This window comes from Camellia sinensis, chromosome 3 (genome assembly GCF_055761805.1).
Source record: "Camellia sinensis isolate YWXY chromosome 3, ASM5576180v1, whole genome shotgun sequence".
Classification (NCBI taxonomy): Eukaryota; Viridiplantae; Streptophyta; class Magnoliopsida; order Ericales; family Theaceae; genus Camellia; species Camellia sinensis.
The window spans coordinates 195,095,547-195,118,457 of record NC_138963.1 but is presented as its reverse complement, the minus strand read 5'-3'; the positions used below and the strand labels follow the sequence as shown (position 1 = coordinate 195,118,457).

The 22,911-nt window shown below is 39.0% G+C and overlaps 1 protein-coding gene across 1 annotated transcript; it reads right to left on the bottom strand.

The window, feature by feature from the left end:
- Positions 1 to 1,002: 1,002 nt before the first annotated feature.
- LOC114323416 (uncharacterized) lies at positions 1,003 to 1,527 on the bottom strand. The gene is made up of 2 exons (XM_082918739.1): positions 1,299 to 1,527; positions 1,003 to 1,208 (listed from the first exon to the last, which is right to left on the bottom strand). Exons 1-2 carry the CDS (start codon positions 1,525 to 1,527, stop codon positions 1,003 to 1,005), a joined length of 435 nt encoding a protein of 144 aa, XP_082774865.1.
- Positions 1,528 to 22,911: the final 21,384 nt, after the last annotated feature.

The window sequence follows — 22,911 nt, the reverse complement described above, 5'->3', positions numbered from 1 at the left end:
CCTCTCATTAGAGCCACCTTCAATCTCACCCTCCCTCACTAACACCCCAACCCTGAAGCTGTGGTTCAAGAAGTCCAGAGGTAAACATCACATCCTCTCAACACATTATCACACAAATGCTTATCTGGGTTTTGGGCAGTATAGCATTCCCTCATCTAGGTCTCCATGTTTTCATAGTGCATTTAGCTAGATCAACAGAAAACCCCATCTGGGTTTTTGTTCATTTCAGCTCTATTTGGAGTCAGAACAAAAATTATAATAATCTTCATGTGGGTTTTGCTTGTTACTATTACATTTAGGACTTGTTTCTCTGTTTTCAGACAAAATCCCTTGTCCATTTCATCTCCATTATGAGTTGGAACTATATGCTTTTACATTGTTTGCCACAAAAATTATAAAATTCTTAATCTGGGTTTTGTTGATCAAAAAACAAGAAAATAAAAAAAATCAAACATTAAGTTTTTTTAATTATAATCCATGTGTCAAAAAAAATCAAAACATAATCAAAAGCAATCATCAAAATCAATATGTCTAACACATAGCAATACAAGACTTCTTAAACTAAAATATGTGATACAATTTAAATATTTATATTAAAATAAAGTTCTAGCATGATTGTCTATGCACTTGCCACAAGTGCTCAACAAAGTCAGCTTGGAGTCGAGAATGAGTTTCCTTGCCCCTAATGAGATGATGATTTTGAATAAATTCCATAAATTCAGGTGTATGCTCGTGTGAGACCGATTTTTGTGAACTTCCATCATAATTGAAGTCTTCTGATCCATTGACATCTCGCTCATCCTCAACAATCATGTTATGCAATACCACACATGCCTTCATAACATATTTCAAAGTCTTAGTTTTCCAAAAACGTGCAGGTCGACGTACTATCACGAATCTAACTTGTAGTACTCCAAATGCATGCTTTATATCCTTTCTGGTGGACTCTTGGGCTGCAGCAAAATACTTTTTCTTGTTTCCCCATGGACATGGAATTGTTTTTTAAAATGTTGACCATTGTGGATATATTTCATCAGCAAGGTAGTATCCTATTGTATAGTCATTACTATTGATTGAGTAATTGACTGGAGGACCGTAGCCTTCAGCAAGCTCGGCAAATATAGGAGATCGATCTAGCACGTTGATGTCATTATGAGATCCTGGTAACCCAAAAAATGCATGCCATATCCAAAGATCATACGACGCCACTGCTTCCAAAATAATTGTTGGTTCATGAATTTAACCAGTATACATTCTGCTTAACGCAGTCGGACAACTTTTCCATTTCCAGTGCATACAATCTATACTCCCCAACATTCTAGGAAAACCACGACTTTCACCAACTATTAGCAATCTAGCAATATCATCGTTGTTTGATGACCTTAAGTACTTATCCGAATAAATTACTACAATAGCTTTAACAAACTTTTTCAGACTATTCAGTGCGGTGCTTTCTCCGATCCTTAGATATTCATCCATACAATCAGCCGTTATTTCATAAGTAAGCATCCTAAGTGTAGTAGTCATTTTTTGAAGAGAAGATAAACTGAGCATTCCAGCAGCACTTTTTTTTTTGGACGAAGCATGGATCATGTGCTTCTACTGCTGCTTGAATTTGGAGAAAAAGAGAACGGCGCATTCGAAATCTCCTCCGAAATAAATTGGAGGGATATACAAGCGGTTCAGCAAAATAGTCAAGAAAAAGCCTTTCATGGCCTTGACCAAAATCATGTCGAATATATTTGCGGCCTTCAAGAGAACCGCAACGTGAGCTTGATTGTCTTTCAAGTCGTTTTTCTTCTATTACAACCACTATACATATCTCTAATTGATCATAAGAGTTTTCATCATTAGTAATCATATTGATTACACGATTGCGAGCCATAGAAAAAATTTAGAAAATGAATTCGAAAGAAATTGGCTTCAAATTGAAATGGGGACATCAAATAGTGCTATTTATATATGTAAAAATTGATGTATTATTGATTTATTGTATTGATTGTATTGATATAGATACAATGATTCATGATTCCTATATATAGAAGAGGGTGAGTGTGTAGTAGGTAAGGAGTAGGTGAAGTGGAGGTGGTAGTGGTGTAGTGGGTTAGGTTTAGTGGAGTAGGTGAGGTGGTAGTGGTGTAGTGGGTTAGGTTTAGTGGAGTAGGTTTAAGTGGGTGAAGTAGGTGGAGAGTAGGTGGATTTTAACAGCCCCCCGCAAACTCAAGGGGGATAGGAACTAACCAACTTGAGTTTGGAGAGAGTAACAAAACAAGAAAATACATAAAAAGAAAAGAGGATAGGAGACACTGTATGGTCGTGTCAGACCATTGGTGAAGACACTGGATGGTGGTGTCATAACGTTGTAGAGGACACTGTATGGGGGTGTCATAACGTTGTAGAGGACACTGTATGGGGGTGTCATAACGTTGTAGAGGACACTGTATGGTGGTGTCATAACGGTGTAGAGGACACTGGATGGCGGTGTCAGACCGATGTAGAAGACAGTTTATGGGGTCATGTCGGACCGTTGTAGCAGACAATGTTGTGACAGTTGTTGTGACAGTTTCCAGAGTCTTGCTGGACCCTTGTAGAAACTAACCGGAATCAATGTCGGGACAGTTTACAGAGTCTTGTCGGACCCATAAAGGAGCTAACCGGAATCAATGTCGGGACAGTTTACAGAGTCTTGTCGGACCCATAAAGGAGCTAACCGGAATCAATGTCGGGACAGTTTACAGAGTCTTGTCGGACCCTTGTAGAAACTAATCGGAATCAATGTCGGGACAGTTTACAGAGTCTTGTCGGACCCTTGTAGAAACTAACCGGAATCAATGTCGGGACAGTTTACAGAGTCTTGTCGGACCCCTGAAGGAGCTAACCGGAATCAGTGTCGGGACAGTTTACAGAGTCTTGTCGGACCCTTAAAAAGTCACACCCTCAAAAGGTGTGCCCAATCTTTCAAAAAGCGTGCCATCAAAAGGCGTGCCCAATCCATAAAAAGACGTGCCATCAAAATGCGTGCCCAATCCATAAAAAGGCGTGCTATCAAAAGTTGCGCCCTCAAAAGGCGCGCCCACTTCATCAAAAGTCGTGCCCGACAGAAAGCGTCGAGCCATCAAAAGGTGAGCCGGAGACGCGGCGAGGCACGTGAGCGACAGAGTGGCGTGTCGGCCGCGTCGTCAGTGTCGATATAAACCAATGCGGAGGCTGTGCTTGAGGCAGAAGCGAAGACAAAAAAACCTGGGAAAAAACTTCTGAAAAACTCTTCATTTTCTGAGAGAGATATTCGTTTTTCTGAGAGATTGCCTCTAAGAGCTGCAAATCTTGAAACACTCCCCTTCCGAACATTAGCAGTCTGAAATTGCTATTTCGCTGAAACACTCAGCAACCCAAAAAACATGGCCTCTTCTTCCCGTCCAGCTAACCAGAACATGGCCTCCTCTTCCCGTGGGCTGCTTACGCTCTTTCCAGAACTGAACGAGTCCACAAGAGAAATAACTGGTGCGGTAGCCAGTGAACCTCAACCAAACACCTCTGTGTTTGCTCCGTTGAACTTTCTGATGCGGTCGGTGGAGCAAAAAATGGCGGTGCAAACTGATATTGAGGCCAATCAGTATACTTTAAAGTCATGTGTGGAGACCATGACGGCGGTCACAAACTTGTCGCACCGGCTGCAGAGTAGGACAAATGAGGTGCAGCAGTTAAACTCCCAGCTGGCTCTGCTCCAACGCATGTATAAGGATGCGCGAGCAGAGATAAGTGTGCTAAAGACAGAAAACAAGGAGCTGAAGCGGAAGGCCACCGTGATGTTCCGATTTGGAGGGCCGCCATATGCTGTAGTGGAGGAGCAGGGAGGAGGCAACTTGCTTAGCGGATTGGAAAACACGGAGGCAGCACCGTCAAGGGCCGCCCAGGACGGAGGCAAGAAGAAAAGGCCGGCGGCATAGGCGAAGAAGTGATGGCCGACTGCAGAAAAGAAAACAAAGCTGTTGGTGGTGTTTTTTTTTTTTTTTTTTTGTGTAATATTGTGATCGGGGTTGGATCCCTGACAGGAATAAAATGAGGTTGGTGTGCAGTTCTTCTTCTTCTGCTTCTTTTTTTTTTTTTTTGAAAATAAAAGAAAATAAATTGGAAGAGAAGTATGTGAATAAAATTGAAGAGAAAGGTGTGAATGTGAAAGGAAGAAAAATAAAATAAAATAAAATATGTGAATGTGAAAGGAAGAAAAATAAAATAAAATAAAATAAAAAGGAAATGTGAGATTCAAATTTGTTTGGTCGGATCCTACCAAAAAAAAATATTTTTGGATGGGTTATTTGAGAAAGAGATATTATTGTAGAGTGGATATTTGAAAGAGATTAAAAGGGAGTTGGAGAAAATAAATAAAAATAATGAAGTTAAAATCATGAGTACAGCTTATTTTCTTTTCTCAACATCTGAGGTATTGAACTTCACCAGTGGATTGGATTTACCAAGCTCCTGAGCAAGCAACTTCGTCAAGTCAATACCACCAATTTCAAATCTTCTCGAAGCAATGTGCTGAACTGCACCTTCAATTACTGGTGCGATATCTATCTTCCCATGACCAATATCAACGGTGCAGCCAGAGATACGCCCTACAGCATAAAGTGATAATACTGCTTGCTCTGACGCATAAAAGCCCGAGATGTTAAAAGTTTCAAACATCAATTGCACCAGCTGCTCTCTAACAGCCTTGGGAGTTATTTCAGTTGGTTGGAGAACGAGGGAACCAATGCTGTGCCGCCCACCTGGCTCGTGAACTTGTGGAGAACTGGCAATGGAACTGGGGTGTTCATACCTCATATTGTCAAATCCAGAAGACGGCATAAGAACAGAGGGAGGAACAATGACAAAGGAAGAATATTTTCTGGTATGTGTTTGTGGTATGTGTTGAAAAATTCCAGCGGGCAGCGAAGGCATGGTTGCCGGCCGGCTGCCCGCCGGAAAGAAAGGAATATAGGCCTAAATCTTATAGCTCTGATACCATGTAAAAATTGATGTATTATTGATTTATTGTATTGATTGTATTGATATAGATACAATGATTCATGATTCCTATATATAGAAGAGGGTGAGTGTGTAGTAGGTAAGGAGTAGGTGAAGTGGAGGTGGTAGTGGTGTAGTGGGTTAGGTTTAGTGGAGTAGGTGAGGTGGTAGTGGTGTAGTGGGTTAGGTTTAGTGGAGTAGGTTTAAGTGGGTGAAGTAGGTGGAGAGTAGGTGGATTTTAATTTTGAAAAACATAATTGTTAGGCTATTGAAAAAATGACCGTTGTTGTTTGAAGTGTTGCTACAATTTGAGAAACTGCCTATTGCCTGAACTGAAATTAATGACGTTGTTTGAAAAATTCCAAAATTTGAGTAGGAGCCCATTGCCTGAAATTGCTTGGTTGGTTGGCATGTTTTCATTATTTTATTATTAAAAAAATTTCAAATTTAAAAGAAATTGAAAAGATTATTTTAATAGAATAGAAAAAGAATAGAGAGTTTGTTGAAGGAAGTAAATGAAAAAGTGATTCCTAAAATAGAAAATGAATTTTTTAATAATATTTTAGGGTAAAATATAAGTAGACTGATAAGGATGCTCTTATACACATACCACTTAAACCATTTGTTTTACAGAGAATCAATGGTGTAGACCCATGTTTTATTCTACCCACCTTGAAAATACAGCAACATCTTTCACAAGAAATCTCTCAGCAAATCGCTTTATGAATCTTCAGATTATACAACAAACTACCTCCTTTGATTTCCAGTTACATCATCAAACTGATTTCTTCAATCAACAATCTTGTCAACATCGAAAAGTCATTAATTGGCATCGACTTATATCAACATAGATCTTGAAACAGTATCGTTTTGTATCAAACTCCATTGAAAACGTACAACTCCATCTATCTCTTATTTTTCATAAATTCTCGTTTTTTTTTTTGAAGCAATTCAATTTTGCTTATTCAGTATTGGTTATCCAAATGAAAAGGGTTTATTCGATTTTTAACTTCCGAAACATGTAAAAAAAATTGGAACTTGGTTTTCGAAATAAATTCTTAAATTCGAAAGTTAAGTTTCGAATCCAAATTCGGAACTTGATTTTCGAATAGAATTAATAATTTCGGCAGTTGATATCTGAAAAAAGTAACATGTTTTGGCACTGGTTTACCGAATTAAAATCGTGAAAAAAAAAATGCACAAAAAAACTTACATTTTCATAACTACTTTTGTTGTAACGAGGCATATTGTTAATTGAATTTGAATTTACATTGATTTGTAACTTTTCTATCACAAAAATAAGAATTATGGTGGATTCTAATGACAAAACGATATAATCAATGCAGTATAAACTTAGAGAGTAAAGTAAACAATGGAAAACTAGGATTTATTTTTTTTAACTCAAAAGGTGTAAAGATGTGTATAAAGAATTTTTCTACATAATATTATGGGTGTTACTGGATTTCTATTATGATAATTTTTATTTATGATATAATTGCCATTAAATTAATATTTTATTAAGTGTGTGTCTTGAGCTAATTAGGTGTGTGGAAATAAAATTTTCCTACAAAAACTCACCCTTGGCCGTTCATAATTTATTTTTTAAAAAAAATAAAAATTAATGATTCAAATTTATTTTATTCATAAATCTCACACTTATTAATTTAATTTTTACCATACAAACATATTCAAGTTAAGTTAGGAATCATAAGGGTGAATTCCTAGTATTTTTATGCACAAATAGAGATTTTTTACTAAAAAATAAATGATAGATACAAAAACTTGTTTTCATGATTGAAATGTGAAAAAGTTAGTGGAATATCCATCTTTAACTTTGGGTGGTAAAACATGTCTAATATATTTTTTTCTTACTTGTTAAGATCTTTCAATAATATTTATTAGAGAAAATTTAACTCATTACAAAGTTAAAATTTCTCTGTGAAATTGAAATTTTTCTATAAAAAAAATTTCTGTGAGAATTGAAAATTACACTGTGAATAAAATTTTTTGTAAAAATGTTGAAAGACCCAATCTATAATAAAAATATTACATGTTATTTATTTTATAAAATCTTAATATCAGAAACCTTAAACTAAAAACACCTTGAAATATTTCTTAATTTATTTTTAAAAATCATATTGTTTTTAAAATTGCAAATTCAAGACACTTTAAATTTGAAAATAAAAAAATATATATATTTTTTTTTTCTACAAGAAAAAATTAACTCATTGTTAAATAACAATTTTAATAAAATCTTTTTTTTTTTAAAACTCATTATTTCATTCAAATATTTAGGATGATTTACACACAATAACCAATAAATTACACAACTAAATCATTGGGAACCATACAAGCCGTACTTTTTGGGAAGAGATTTAGGTTAAAATAGCTTATTAAAAGATAAAATGGAATAAAATAACTAATAAGATAAAATGCAATATCCATTCCATAATCATTTGATTTCTTTTCTCATAACCATTAAATCAACTATATAAAAAAAATCAACTAACTTCTTAAACACAACTATTTTGGTCAGGCTAAAATAACTAATTTCTCAAACAATGCCTAAATTTTTTCGACGTCTTGTAACTTTTACCTCAACAAAATACCTTAGGCTTCGTTTGTTTAAAAAGAAACAGATGATAAAAAATGAAAATGATAGAAAGTGAAGCGAAAGGAAAAAAAAATGAAAATTTATTTTCTTGCATACATTTGAATAAATGAAAAATTTTGTAACAAAATTATGGAAAGAATGAAATTGCATAATAGGGAGTTGTGGAGAGAAAATAGGCAAAAAAGAAAATAAAATAAACTTTATCAAGATTTATGGTAAAAAATAAATTTCTCTGTATATTTTGCAAGAAATTTTTAGCCTAACTAATAAGCTAATTGTACAGAAAATTTTAATTTCCATTACTTTTTAGAACTCTCTATCTAAACAAATATATATATATATATATATATATATATAAATAAATAAATATATTTTTTCTTTTATTTTCTTATATTATCTATCTAGAGCATTAGTGAAACACACCATCTAAATGTTCAAATTTAAAATTATAGCTTGACAACAAGTTTACACACACAAAAAAATAAAATAAAATAAGAATAAATAATAATAATAAATCTCCTATAATAAGGGGATACACTTAACAAATTTTAGTAGGTATTTGGGAACCTCAAAGTAGAAAAATTATTACATGTCCCATGTACATTGTCACAAATCAATCTAAACCATTGGGGCTAATGAGACACAAACAAATGAATGGTTTAGATTAATTTGTAGCATATTATTTAAATTTTTAATATAATTCAGTTATGTGATAAGAATATGACTATAAAATGAAAATAAGAGAGGAAAATTATTCACATTTTTAACCAATGCACACTTTGTTCCAAAATTTATATCAAATTATTACTGTATTATGCTAAAATAAAATGCAGATTGTGAATGATTAAAAAGATAAATTAGCGTTTTGCATAATTGGAATCACTTAACTTTTTATATTGGTGAGAAATATGGATGATTTTTCTCTCTTATCGCCATTTTGCAGTCACATTCTTGTCATATGATTGGATTTTATTAAAAATTTAAACAGTGGAGTAAGAGAATGAGACATTGACATTTGTGTAAAAATCAAAGTGAAATTTGACTAAAAGTGCAAGGGATTGATTGTCACGATTTCATGTGCAGTGATTTAAGTAAGATTTGACCACAAGTATAGGGGGTTGATTATTATAATTTCATATGTAAGACTAAAATAAAATTGGATGCAAAATTTAAATTACCCGATATATATATAAAAAATAAGAATCATTTGTTTTGAGACATCAAAAGACGAATTTATTCTCATTCCTTTTTATGGTTGGGTGGCACATGTATAATAATTAAATAAATAAATCCCAAACACCATCACAAAAGGTTAAAAAAAAAAAAAAAACAACAACAACAACAACAAAATAGTGAAAGAAAAAAAAGAGACCTTATAAGCAATCCCCAAATAGCACCTTAGCATGGTGGCTTGGTCATTGGCAGGCATGAGCAATGTTACAACAGCCAAGTCAAAATAGTTTGCACAACCTGTGGGCGGTCTTTTCTTTAGAGCCATTGCGTGTCTGCAAGTCGCCTGTTTTTGATTGAATAGGTTAACTAATTTCATCCATTTTTCTCACCTTTTACATGGGCATTATTTGTATATATATTATAGAAATTCATATATTCAAAAAAGTAATTATACATTTAATAATTGCGGAATATCTACATGCCATTTCCCCCTCCCCCCCCCTAAATTGGATCTACATGACATTTGTTGTGTCATCCAAATAAGTTGTGAAAATTTTAGTGAAGTTAATCCGTGATAAATATAAAACATTTTAAATAAAAATAAAAATAAACATTGTAAATCAATGGAGTGTAAGTAAAAACTGTGCAAAAAATTTCACTTGCACTCCATCAATTTGTCATTTTTTTCTTCTTATTTTTCATTTAATCTAGTATTCCCCTTTTAAGATTAACAAGATTTCTAGTTCTTCAAATAGATATAGAGAAATGACAATGATAGAATTCATAAGATTTCTTGAATTTTTGTGAAAAAAATAATTTTACATATGTAAATAACTTTTGTATTATTTTCTAACAATTTTATTATTGCCAAAATATAAGATAGTTGTTTCTTATGAGGGACGGATGAGATGGTGCCATGTCACGCACTTAAAGATAGGCAATTGAGATTTGCTGAATTAAAAAAAAAAACAAACAAACAAACAAACAATTTTTTTATTTTTTATTTCAGCCTCCTTCTTCTTCACATTGTGGACCAAGTCATAGCTCAAGCTTTTTCTCCTTTGAAGATCCATGGCTTCTCCGTTTATCACCCCTCTCTACAATACTAATTCAGGGTTTTTTTTTTTTAATTTTTATTTTTATTTTTTATTAAGTGTGTAAAATAAGTTGAGAGACGGATATTGAGAGAGAACAAACTCTGTGATTCAATATATTAAGAAACTGTAAGGAGAGGCTCCATTATATAGGAGCTGCTGTACAACATCATCATGAGAGAAAAACATATAAAAGAAAAAGGGGCCGAAAGCAGCTTAAAGAAGAATCCTATTTTAATCCTATAGCTAGCTGTATGGCTATAGTGATTGCATTAATATATTATACATTAATATATACATTATACATTAACAGCCCCCCTCAAACTCAAGAAGGACAAACATCAACCAACTGGAGTTTGGAGACAAGTTCAACAAAGCGGCCAGGAGAATGAGCTTTGGTGAAGATATCAGCAGGTTGATCAACAGAAAAGATCGGATAAAGATAGACAGTACCACGAGTGACGTGTTGACGAATAAAATGGCAGTCAATCTTAATGTGCTTGGTGCGATCATGAAAAACATCATTGTGAACGATTTGAAGAGCATTGTGATTGTCACAAAAGAGGGCAGTAGCGCCAAAGGGGGTAACACCCATGTCAGCAAGAAGCCAACGAAGCCAGATAAGCTCCTGAGTAGTATCAGCAAGAGCACGGTATTCGGCCTCGGTACTGGAACGAGCAGTAAGAGATTGTTTCTTGCTGGGCCAAGAAATAAGAGAATCACCCAGGACAAAGCAGAATCCAGTAATAGAGCGGCGGTTAGTAGGATCTCTAGCCCAATCAGCATCGGAGAAAGCACGAAGCTGGAGAGAAGAGCGGGCGGAATAATGAAGACCATGAAACAGAGTGCCTTTGAGATACCGAAGGATACGAACTAATGCAGCATAATGAGGGGTACGAGGAGCCGACATAAACTGGCTGACAATATGAATGACATAGGCAATATCAGGACGAGTAACAGTGAGATAGACAAGACTGCCAACCAGCTAACGATATAGGGTAGCATCAAAGAGAAGAGTGCCATCAAGAGGTGTAAGACGACTCTGAGGCTCCAGGGGAGTGGAGGCAGTCTTGTAATCTGTAAAATCGGCACGTGTGAGAAGATCAGAGGTATACTTAGCTTGAGAGAAAAAAGAACCTGTGGAATCATGGAAGATTTCAGGACCCAAGAAATAGCTGAGAGGACCAAGGTCTTTCATCTCGAAATGATGGCTAAGAAACTGTTTAAGGCGAAGAATACCATCGATATCATCACCGGTGATAATCATGTCATCCACATAAAGCAGAAGCAAGGTGGTTCCTTGAGCTGTTTTCCGGATAAAAAGAGCAGTATCATAAGAGCTGGAGGTGAAACCACATTCATGAATAGTAGAGCTGAACTTGGCAAACCAAGCGCGTGAAGCTTGTTTTAGACCATATAAAGCACGCCGAAGTTTGCAGACTTTATGAGGTGGATGAGTAGACCGAAGGGGAGGTTGCATGTAGACCTCCTCGAGAAGAACTCCATTAAGGAAAGCATTTTTCACGTCCAGTTGATAAAGATCCCATTGTCGGGTGGTAGCAACAGCAATCAAGTTGCGAACAGAGGTGAGACAAGCAACAGAAGCAAAGGTCTCCTCATAGTCAATACCATATTCTTGGTTGAAGCCTTTGGTAACAAGGCGGGCTTTGTAGCGCTCAATAGATCCATCAGAACAAGTCTTGATTTTGTATACCCATTTGCAGCCAATGACAGTCTTGCCAGGAGGAAGATCAACAATGTCCCAAGTATGAGTTTTGTCTAAAGCCTGCAATTCATCAATCATAGCATGCTGCCAAAAAGGATTAGAGCGAGCCTTATGATAGGAGGTCAGTTCATAAGTAGAAAAGGCAGTAGAACCAACAATAAAGTCATGAAGACGAGTAGAAGGTTGGGTTACCCGGTGTGGTCGAGCAGAGGGAGGAAGAGCCAGAGGAAGAGACTTAACGGGAGGGGAGGATCCCGAGGGAGCAAGAGCAGGACCATCAGAGCGAGCAGGTGCATGGGACAGACCAGTAGGCAAGGTAGTCTCGAGAGAGACTGGCAGGGGTGGTGGAGTAAGCTCATCAGAAAACTTAAGAGAGGCTGGCAAGGGCGGTGGAGTAAGCTCATCAGAAAGCATATCTGTGGAAGGGTCAGTAAAAAACATAGAGGATGAGGGAACGGACAAACGGAAGAGAGAGAGAGAGGAAAACATTTTGTGTTCCCAAAAGACCACATGACGAGAGATACGGAGTTACTGGGAGAGAGGATCCCAACAACGATACCCCTTATGTTCAATACCATACCCCAAGAAGCAACAAAGGCGGGAACGGGGTTCAAGTTTGGTACGTTCATGAGGTTGGAGAAGAACAAAGTAGGTAGATCCAAAGACCCTAAGGTTGGTGTAAGGGGGATAGGTTCCATGCAGACGCTCATAAGGAGTGTGATTATGAATGACAGGTGTAGAGATACAATTGATAGTGTAAGCAGCAGTGAGAGCTGCCTCTCCCCAAAATGTTTCGGACAAGAGAAAGACAGAAGGAGAGTGCGAGTAGTGTCAAGAATATGCCGATGTTTCCGTTTAGCACGTCCATTTTGTTGAGACATACCGGGACAGGAACGATGAGGTTGAGAACCATGACTCTGAAGGAAGGAAAAAAAGTCAAAATCTTTATATTCCATGGCATTGTCAGAGCAAAAAAGCTTAATAATTTTAGAAAATTGTGTTTTAACCATTGCAGCAAAATTGTAATAAAGTTGTTTGAGCTCAGAGTGATTTTTCATAAGAAACAACCATGTAAAATAGGAAAAATCATCTATAAAAACAACAAAGTAGCGTGCGCCTCCCATAGTAGGAGTAGGAGAGGGTCCCCAAATATCAGAATGGATGAGATCAAATGGTGTAAGAGAAACAGAGTCACTTTTATTAAACGACAAAGCGGGTTGTTTGGCAAGTTGACAGGACACACAATCTAAAGCATCAGAACTTACAGGACCTAAATGACCACTAGAAATTAAAGATTTTAAACGACCAACAGAAAGATAGCCTAAACGACAGTGCCAAAGCTGAAAAGGAGACAAAGGAGGAGCAGTGGTAGCAGTGGTAGGAACTGTGATCTGAGAGGAATCGGGAACATGAAAGTAGAGACGTCCATGCTTACGGCCTATCCCAAGAGTTTGCCCCGTCCGAGGGTCCTGCACCAAACAACTAGTATGGGAAAAGGTAACAGTTAGACCATGCTCATATAATTGACTAATGGAGATAAGATTTAAAATAAGAGCAGGCATAAGATATACATGGGATAAAGATAAGTGAGAGGTGGAAACAGAACCAACATGACTTACAGACAGAAGAGACCCATCAGCAGTATGGATAGAAGGAACATGAGGAGTAGAAGAGAGAGGAGTAAAAATAGTAGGGCCAAAGGTCATGTGATTGCAACAAGCGGAGTCAAAGTACCAGGAAGTGTTACCTGCGGTGATAAACAAAACAGTAGATGGAGGCGTACCGAATTCTGCCAAAAATGTTGAAACATGGCTTCAACATCTGTTTGAGAGAAGACTCGAGTGAAAGGGTCTATAGGGACAGAGGAAGGTAAATCCTCTGAGGCAGCAGCAGCAGTATGTTGAGCAGACATTGTTTTAAACGGAGTCCCAGAATGGTGAGAGTTGCTGCGGAAAAAATTCCCGGTGGAAGGACCATTGAGAGAGGCACGGGCGGGATTGCGAAAGCAATCTTGCAGGAGATGACCAGGGCCAGTCTTGTTGCAAAACCGATAAAGACGAACTGGACAATTAACCAGAAGATGAGTCGACGGAAGGCTACGGCTTTGACAGTAGTTGCAGGCAGTTGACCTCTGTGGTGAAGGTGGTGAAGGAGAACTCCGAATCCGAGGAGTAGCAAGAATAGAGTCCACAGGGTGCAAATGGAGAGTACCAAACCTGGTTTCCTCTGACAGTAGTTCAGAAATTGCTTGCTCAAGAGTGGGTAAAGGAGTGCGATGAAGGAAAGATGCGCGTACTGGCTCAAAACGGGGAGTGAGAGCCATGAGAAACTGAACCAAGTGCTGTTGGTCACGGTAAGTAGTAAACAAGGCAGCATCCTCAGTATGAGGCCATGGAGGTTCAGAAAGAGCGAGCTGATCCCAAACATAATACATTTGGGAGAGGAAATCATTAATGGTATGAGTTGTATCTTGGAGCATACGGTGAAGATGACTCAGAAGTTGATATTTGTGAGTAAGGCCAGTAGTCTGATAGCGTTCTTGTAAAAAATCCTAGATGGCCTTGGCTGGAGAGGAAGCAGAGTCAAGTTGGAACCGACCAAACTGAAGGCTGATAGATGTAATAGAAGTATTGTGAAGCCAAGTGATGGTCTGATAGTTTTTACTATCCCAATCCTCTAGACGGTTGACATATTTGGCAGCGGATTCTGTGGTTTCTGGGATGGGTTTGCACACATCCTCAGTGATGATACGCCAAAGTTTCTTGCCTTTAAGGAACCTAGACATGGCTTGTGCCCATAAGACATAGTTAGTCCCGTCAAGAACAATGAAAATAGGGTGGTTAGAGGAGTCCATACGATCTATGAGGGAAAAACAGTACGATCGAGGTAGAATATGAAAAAACCGAGGGCACTAGTGAATGCAGAAGGTCCAAATTAGTGAGGAATCGGTTTGAACCGGCCAGAAAATTCCAAAAATAAGGTTAAACCGGCTTGGGAAAGGTACTGAGGCGGTTTGAGCTAAACCGGCTGGAGCCTAAGACAAAGGTGTGTGCAAGTGGCGCGAGCCGAAGGCAAAAGCGGCGCGAGGCGTGTGCGGCGCGAGCGAGTGACGTGTGTGGGAGAGACGGCTCAAGCGGACGGCTTAAGCGGCTTGCAGATGCGTATAGCGCGTGAGACGCAGAGAGAGATGGTTCAAGCGACTGGTGGACGCGTAGAGCGCGTAGGACATTGAAGGCGGAAGCGGGTGATGCGCCGGCGACAAAGATGGCGCGTGAAGGCGCGTTAGCGAGGATCTGAGGATGTCATTGGTGGCGTTGGAAGCGTGAGAAGATTTCGAGCACGTGAGTAGGCAGTGCGAAAATTTTTGAGAAAAAAAAAAAGATCTGATCAGTGATGAAGCAGAGATAACTACCAGAAAATGTGAATTTTTTTGGTTAATGAGCTGTATATTTGACGCTCTGATACCATGTAAAATAAGTTGAGAGAGGGATATTGAGAGAGAACAAACTTTGTGATTCAATATATTAAGAACTGTAAGGAGAGGCTCCATTATATAGGAGTTGCTGTACAACATCATCATGAGAGAAAAACATATAAAAGAAAAATGGGCCGAAAGCAGCCTAAAGAAGAATCCTATTTTAATCCTATAGCTAGCTGTATGGCTGTAGTGATTGCATTAATATATTATACATTAATATATACATTATACATTAACAAAGTGGAAAGCTGAAATAAACATAAACACATTTCCAAAATTCTACTTTATTTTCTCACATTATATATTTCTCAGGAAACAAACAAGGGGGTACATTATCAATTTCCCAATCACTTGCCTTAAATAATGTCTTATACATTCAAATCCACCGATTTCAAAAGAATTCAAACTCTAATACAAAAACAAAAACATTTTTATTGGATTTAAGAAACATAGGCTTGTTTTGAGAATTAGGAAAAAATCTAATTTATTGTTTTTTTTTAAACGTGAAAAAAAATAGAGAGGTGATGTGATCCGAATAAGCCAACAAGCTGGCTTTTTTCCTTGTTGCCAAAATAGGACATAAACTAAAACTACTTGAGTCGCATGGAACTTTTAACGCCCCAAAATAATTTAACATGAACTACCCACACTAATTAACATTCACTAAATCATGGCAATAAACTTCCCATCTTCACATAGTTAATAAGGGAGTTTTATACAAAAGTTTCACATGCGGATATATATTCAATGATAAAAGTACACATGAATCTATAGCATATAAAACACCTAGTCTCCAAGCAATAAAATGCCCTTAAGGGCTTACATCTTCCAAGACAATAGCTCGGTTACACAAAATGGTCTCTCGGACCCATAAAATTTAGCCCTTGGCTTTACAAAAATTTACAACAAAAATAAGAGAACTATTTACTCTTCACAAAATATTCATGCCATCAATTCGGCGGGATCACCACATCTTTACCTACACCAAATCCCATAAGGGTGAGCATAAAGCCCAGTAGAGGATTCTCATAAAGTACATACAGTTATGCAACCCTAAAAAACAATGCAAATGTCCATGCCATGCCATGTTCTTTTAAAGAAAATTTATTTCATGCTCTTCTTGAAGATTTCAATTTTTTTTGAATACAAGTGTAACAAGCCCGCGGGGGGACCTCGCTACAGCTCGGACTCGACTTTTGCAGTCACGGTTCTAAATCCGAACCAAAGAGTCCAAATCCGGCAAATCGTTTTAGGAAAACTGATTTTTGAAAGAAGTGCCAAACATGGACTGCTTTGCCAGATACAGAGTCGCCACCTAAATATTTTATTTTGGGAAATTTAGAAAACCCTGACTCGGTGCCAAAAGGCCACGTGTCCGTCATCACCAAAGTTGCCTCGGCTCGGGAACTTGGGTACGATTGGGGAAGGTCACTTCGTGAGCACCCCCGCTCGCCCGGTCATAGACCGGCCTCTACTAACCATGATATCTATTTTTGAAAACATTGTGAGTTCTTATTCCGGTTATTAGCCTAGGTTACTATGTGATGCTCACAGCATACAAGTATAGACCGGGTCGCCTGAATTGGAACGAAACATTTCATGTTTGTTTTTGAAAATGGTTTGCTACCCGCAGGTAGGCTTGAAACATTTGATGATCTATTCCAATTCAGATAACCCAACCTTCACCCACAGGCATTCAGGCAGTTATATCACATAAGCACATAGCCTCATGGTAAGCATGCTATTCATGGCAGCACTCACACGCATGCAAGGATGCTAAAGCATAAAGCTTACCGAGTACTCCAAGCCAAAATAGAAACTCATTAGAAATCATGCATGAATCCTAAGTATACAGAAATGCCTAATGCAACGCATGCAAAAATGCAACTATAGTAGGCTCGGCTATTCTAAACATGGCATATGAAATGCTACAACTATCATGTATTCAATTTTGAAATTGAAAATACAATGCAGTTAGTATGATGCGCCGAGCCCGGTGCATGCAATACAGATGAATGATGCAAACATGCTGTCATACTGTATGCTAATTTAAATATGCCCTAATCTAACCATCATAAGCTGGTAAATAAAAGGGAAGAAAGACGTGGGGTTGGAAGACATACATCACACTCACGCACACTTATTACAGTTGTGCCCTCACTCGGAGGGTCCGAATAAATAATACAGTCCAAATATTACAGTCTCCAAATAAAAGAATATTACAGTCCGAAATATTACAAAATCCTAATTAATTAAAGAATTAACTAAGAAAGCAAATAAAACTGGCGTGCAAGCCAGGGACTGCCTTGCTTCTGATGGATGATGCATGTCCGGGTTGTCTTGCGCGGAAATCCACCGGAATGCCCCAATTAGCCTCTGTTTACACCTGTTATTCTTGGAATGCGTGCCAAGTCCCGAAAAGTTGCTGATTCCTCGTTTTGCTGCAACAGAGAGCAGGAAAGGGGCATAGCAATGTATTTGCACAGATGTATGCATGTCTCGATCCTCGTGCCATCAATCACGCATACCGAGGCATGATGGCCGAGGAGTCGAAATGCACAACTCAATATAGGATGAATGCACATGAAACTACAGCTAAAACCTAACTCCATCATGGATAATCCGGAGTGTCGGTGACTGGGAAATTGAGATACATTCCGTCACTCGGAGTACGAAATGTACCTCGTTTCCCGTGCCCAGGCTAACTCCTATTCCGGACACGATGCAATATGCATGATATGCACGAAATTCAACTAAGATACAATCCTAACGTACACAATGCTATGAAATGAGATGTCTCGAAATGCGTGCACGCGGGCATGCAAACCGAGAAAATGCAGAATGCTATGAAAATGAAATGCCTCGGAGTGCGTGAACACGGGCACACAAACAGAGAAAATAATATGTGTCTCGAAGTACGTGCACGAGGGCACGCAAACCGAGGCGATGATATGTGTCTCGAAGTATGTGCACGCGGGCACGCAAACCGAGAAAATGATATGTGTCTTGAAGTACGTGCACGCGGGCACGCAAACCGAGAAAATGATATGTGTCTCGAAGTACGTGCACGTGGGCACGCAAACCGAGGCGATGACAGAATGATATGAAAATGACATGAAAATGACAAATGGGCTTATACCAACATGAGAGAGCCTCAGCCACACTCACATAGGATGCCGTCGGATAAAAAAGAAGTGCCTCGAAATGCGCGCACACGGGTACGCAAACCGAGGCAATGATGAAATGCAATGAAATGGCATGGAAATGACAAATGGGCTTATACCAACATGAGTGAGCCTCAGCCACACTCACATAGGATGCCGTCGGATAAAAAAGAAGTGCCACGAAATGCGCACACACGGGCACGCAAACCGAGGCAATGATGAAATGCAATGAAATGGCATGGAAATGACAAATGGGCTTATACCAACATGAGTGAGCCTCAGCCACACTCACATAGGATGTCGTCGGATAAAAAAGAAGTGCCTCGAAATGCGCGCACACGGGCACGCAAACCGAGGCAATGATGAAATGCAATGAAATGGGCTGGAAATGACAAATGGGCTTATACCAACATGAGTGAGCCTCAGCCACACTCACATAGGATGCCGTCGGATAAAAAAGAAGTGCCTCGAAATGCGCGCACACGGGCACGCAAACCGAGGTAATGATGAAATGCAATGAAATGGCATGGAAATGACAAATGGGCTTATACCAACATGAGTGAGCCTCAGCCACACTCACATAGGATGCCGTCGGATAAAAAAGAAGTGCCTCGAAATGCGCGCACACGGGCACGTAAACCGAGGCAATGATGAAATGCAATGAAATATGGCAAAAATGATATGCAAGCATGCTAATGGAATTTCAGCACTAAAATATGGGGGAAAATAGTCCCGAAATGAAGCGAAATGACATGAAATGCAAGGAAATGTCCCGAAATGCGACATTAGGCACCCGAAATGGCCTATAGCTATGCCAAACATGTACAATACGGACATGCAATGCAAAGAAAAAAGCTAGACAGTCCCAAAAGATGTACTTTCACAGTTATAAACATGGCCAAACAGCAAGTATAAGTAAGGGAAAAATAGCATGCAAGAATAGGGGCCAAAAGGGGGGTAATGAGGCAAGTGGTATAAGCAAAACTCAAACTGAAAAATTTCCTTCTACAACACTGAAGATGGACCAAAAATATGAACATTTACAGTATATGGTAGACCTCAAATCAGTATACAAACATGCTAAAAATGTGATGCAAAACAAGGCTCAAAAGGTGCTATAACATGAAGTATATAAAATAATCACCAAACAGGAAAAAAGTGTGAATGAAACATGAAGTATAGGCCAAAATAAGACCACTTTTAGTTCGAACCAAGGTCCAAAAACAGAAGCAAAGAGGGCTACTAATTTATGCAAAAATGGGGCCAAATAGGGGATATAACTACAAGTGACATATGGAGACACCAAACAAGGTTGAGCCCTTCCTCAATGTTGGAGAGGAGATCAAAATAAGCCTAATATCAGTTTATAACATGCTCAAAAACAGATTGCTCATGGGCCAAAAATAGCATGCAAAACTATGACATACAAGATGATCAATGAAGCAAGTATATTATGGGGGGCTCAAACAAGGTTGAGCCTTTAATGAGAAGTGAAGATGAGCTCAAAATATGGCCCTTTTCAGTTAGGGCCGGAGCTTGAAACCAAAAAGAAGTGGGGCTTAGAGATAGATCAAGGAAAAGGGTCAAAAGGGTAAAAGTGTAACTTACCCTTGAAGATTCAAGCTTTTGTTGCTTCTTGGATGGATTTACAGCCTCTTTTTCCTTCTAGAAACCTTCCTTGCTGCTGGAGGTGAGGTGGTGGTGGTAGAGCTTGGTGGTGTAGAAGGAATGAAGGTTAGGGACTTAGGGTTTTTTGAAGAATTGAGAGGGAAGAAGATGGAGTTGGCTATGGAGCTTTGAAGGATAATTTTTCTAACCCTTATGAAGAAGGCCACCAGCTGGTTATAAAGATAAAAAATGGGGTGTAAAGGTGGGGGAGAAGGAGGGCAAAACTCCCCCACAAAATATCCCCCAGATACAGAAAATATCTGGGGGATATTGCCCCACAGCTGGAAAGGGTACAGTGCAAGGAAGCAGGCCGGCCTCATACTTTTGCTGGAGGTGGCCGGCCGGCTAGGGGTCAAAAGGGTCAAGGTGATTTTCTGGCCGGCCAGCTACTGGGGAGGTACCTCTATGTGTGCACAACACAACCATGTAGTTGAAATTCCAAGAAAGTGGGCCCAAGGGGTTCAACAATGGCTCGGAAAGAGGGGGTCAAAAGGGTCAAGTTGACTTACTGGCCGGCCATGAACTTTTGGGGGCCTCTCAGATGTGTAGATCACAGATATGTGGTTCAAAGTTTAAGAAAAAAGGTCCAAGGGGTTCAACATTAGCCCGGAAGGAAGGGGTCAAAAGGGTCAGGTGACCTTAATGGCCGGCCATGAACTTTTAGGGGCCTCTCAGATGTGTAGATCACAGATATGTGGTTGAAAGTTGGCAACACTAGCTCCAAGGTATTCAACATTAGCTCGGAAGTGCGAAAAACGGGCGCCGGGAGGCTCCGGAAGAGAGATAACTGGTTGCTGCAACAATTGTTGGCCTCCCACCCTTCAGTGACCTTCCCTGTGATAAAACAGAGGTACCTGCCAAAAATGAACGAAAATCGTTGCAAAACGAACGTTCCGGGGCCAAAACACGCAGTTCGGGGTCCCGAAAATGGGCTGTTAAGCACTGAAAATGGTATTCGACCTCGAAGTGGGTTTCTTAGCCCCCAGTGTCCCTCAAAAGGGATGAAATAAGATGTATGCCAAAAATCAGAGCAATAGGAGATGGTTAAGCGGCCCTGAACCGAGGCACACGGCCTGACGGCTCCGAAAACCGGGAACCGGACTCCGAAATGGGCAAAAATGGCCTACGGCCACCAAATGTAGCCTTTGGACATTGAGAGATGGTCTACGGGACCTCTCCCTTCCCTCGGGAAAAGAAACAAAGAAAACCGAGTCTGGCTCGCAAACCGAGACAAGGCACAGAAAAGGGTTCGGAAGTCCGGAGGCAGGGCTCACGGCCGCGACTCTGAAACTTCTGAACGAGCAAATTATGCAACATCACCTAGCGCTCAATTGGTGACGTCTGAGTCTTAAGGTCGGTCAAAAATGGGGTGTCTACAACAAGCTTACAATCGCAAAACATTTCAAAACTTTCAATTTTAATCAATAGGGGCGGTAAATACAACACTAGTAATCCCTAGGCTGGTGTCTGCAAGTAGACTCTACAAGTACTACCCAATTGTCATTTTTACCGGTATTAACCGAAAGGCTCGACACATATCCGTGCGGCTTTCTGGTCTTTCACCATGGACACTCAGGCCAACTTATCAAATTCATCTACACCTTCTATCTGGACTTACCAACGTATTTACCCTTTAACACAATTCCATTATCTTCATTACAAAATATGTATATGTTCCTTTCTTGAAATAGATCTTTCCAATCTAATTACACAATGCGTTATAAGTTATTCCATGCGAATGCAATGAAATATTCTTCCATATCTCATAACATTTCTCCAATTTCGAGTAACTTGACAACAATATCAAACAAATACATTTCTCATTTCCTTTCTTCAATGCTATTTCACAAAATAACTTATATGCCATCAACTCATTGCAACAACAATTTCTCATCATGCACAATTTCCACCAAGTTAGTCTCTTCGAGACTACATGTAATGTTTTCAACATTAATCACCAAAAATTTCACAATTTTCACAATCCATAGTGCACACCAATTAGTTTACTTCTCAACTATACATGCTTATGTATTGAACATGAGTATTGAAATAATTCTTCATTGTTCATATGTCAAAAGATTGCTTTAAAACAATTTACATGATAATCTACACTCTTTCATTCATTGAACACAAGAGAGAGGAAAAATCCATAGGTTTTACCCATAAGCCCCAAAATCCCCAATTTCTAGGGTTTTTCATCATAAAATCAAACATTTCCATTTACGTGATGGAATCCCATCCAAAACATTTTTCTTAGGTTAAATAGAGGAAGCCCTCAAGGATTAACCTAGAAACTTTTGAAAGTTCAAAACCCCCCTTTGAAAAATCTCTACACTTTTGAGCCATAACTCCACTCTCAAAATAATCTCATGAGGAAAAACAAAACCAACATTTAATCTTGCAAAACATGTATATATAACTCAAGAATGTCCCTACCTCAATGCTTGATGAAGAAATGGAGATGATGAGAGGGGAAAAACCCTAGAAACCAAGGTTGTCAAAGCTTAATCTCCACCACACAATGTTGTTCTTGCTTGCTCACCAAAATAGAGAGCGATGATGTTGAATCTAGACCCCAAGATTTGCAAGAATTAAAGAGTTTTAGGGTTTGATGATGTTTTCTAGAGAGAATGGGGGAGTAAAAGTGTTTTTAGAGAGAGAGAGAGGAGTGTGTAAGAAATGAGATAGAAATAGCCCTAAATGAGATAGAAAAACAGAGCCTCGAACTGCCCAACCGTCCCGTACGTGCGGCACGTGCCCCGCACGTGCGGAGCCTCACTCCCGCACGTGCGGATCTCAACCTCGCACGTGCGGCCCTCCCGCATGCACCTGCTCCGCACCTGTAATTTAAGCAGAATACAATCCACCCAAACTCCTCTTTTCCCGTACGTGCGGCTTGGCCTCCCGTACGTGCAGCCCAGAGTTTTCTGACTTGCTATCCGGGCGCTTCGAACCTGACTCCGCATTTCTCGGAAGAAAGAAACTTT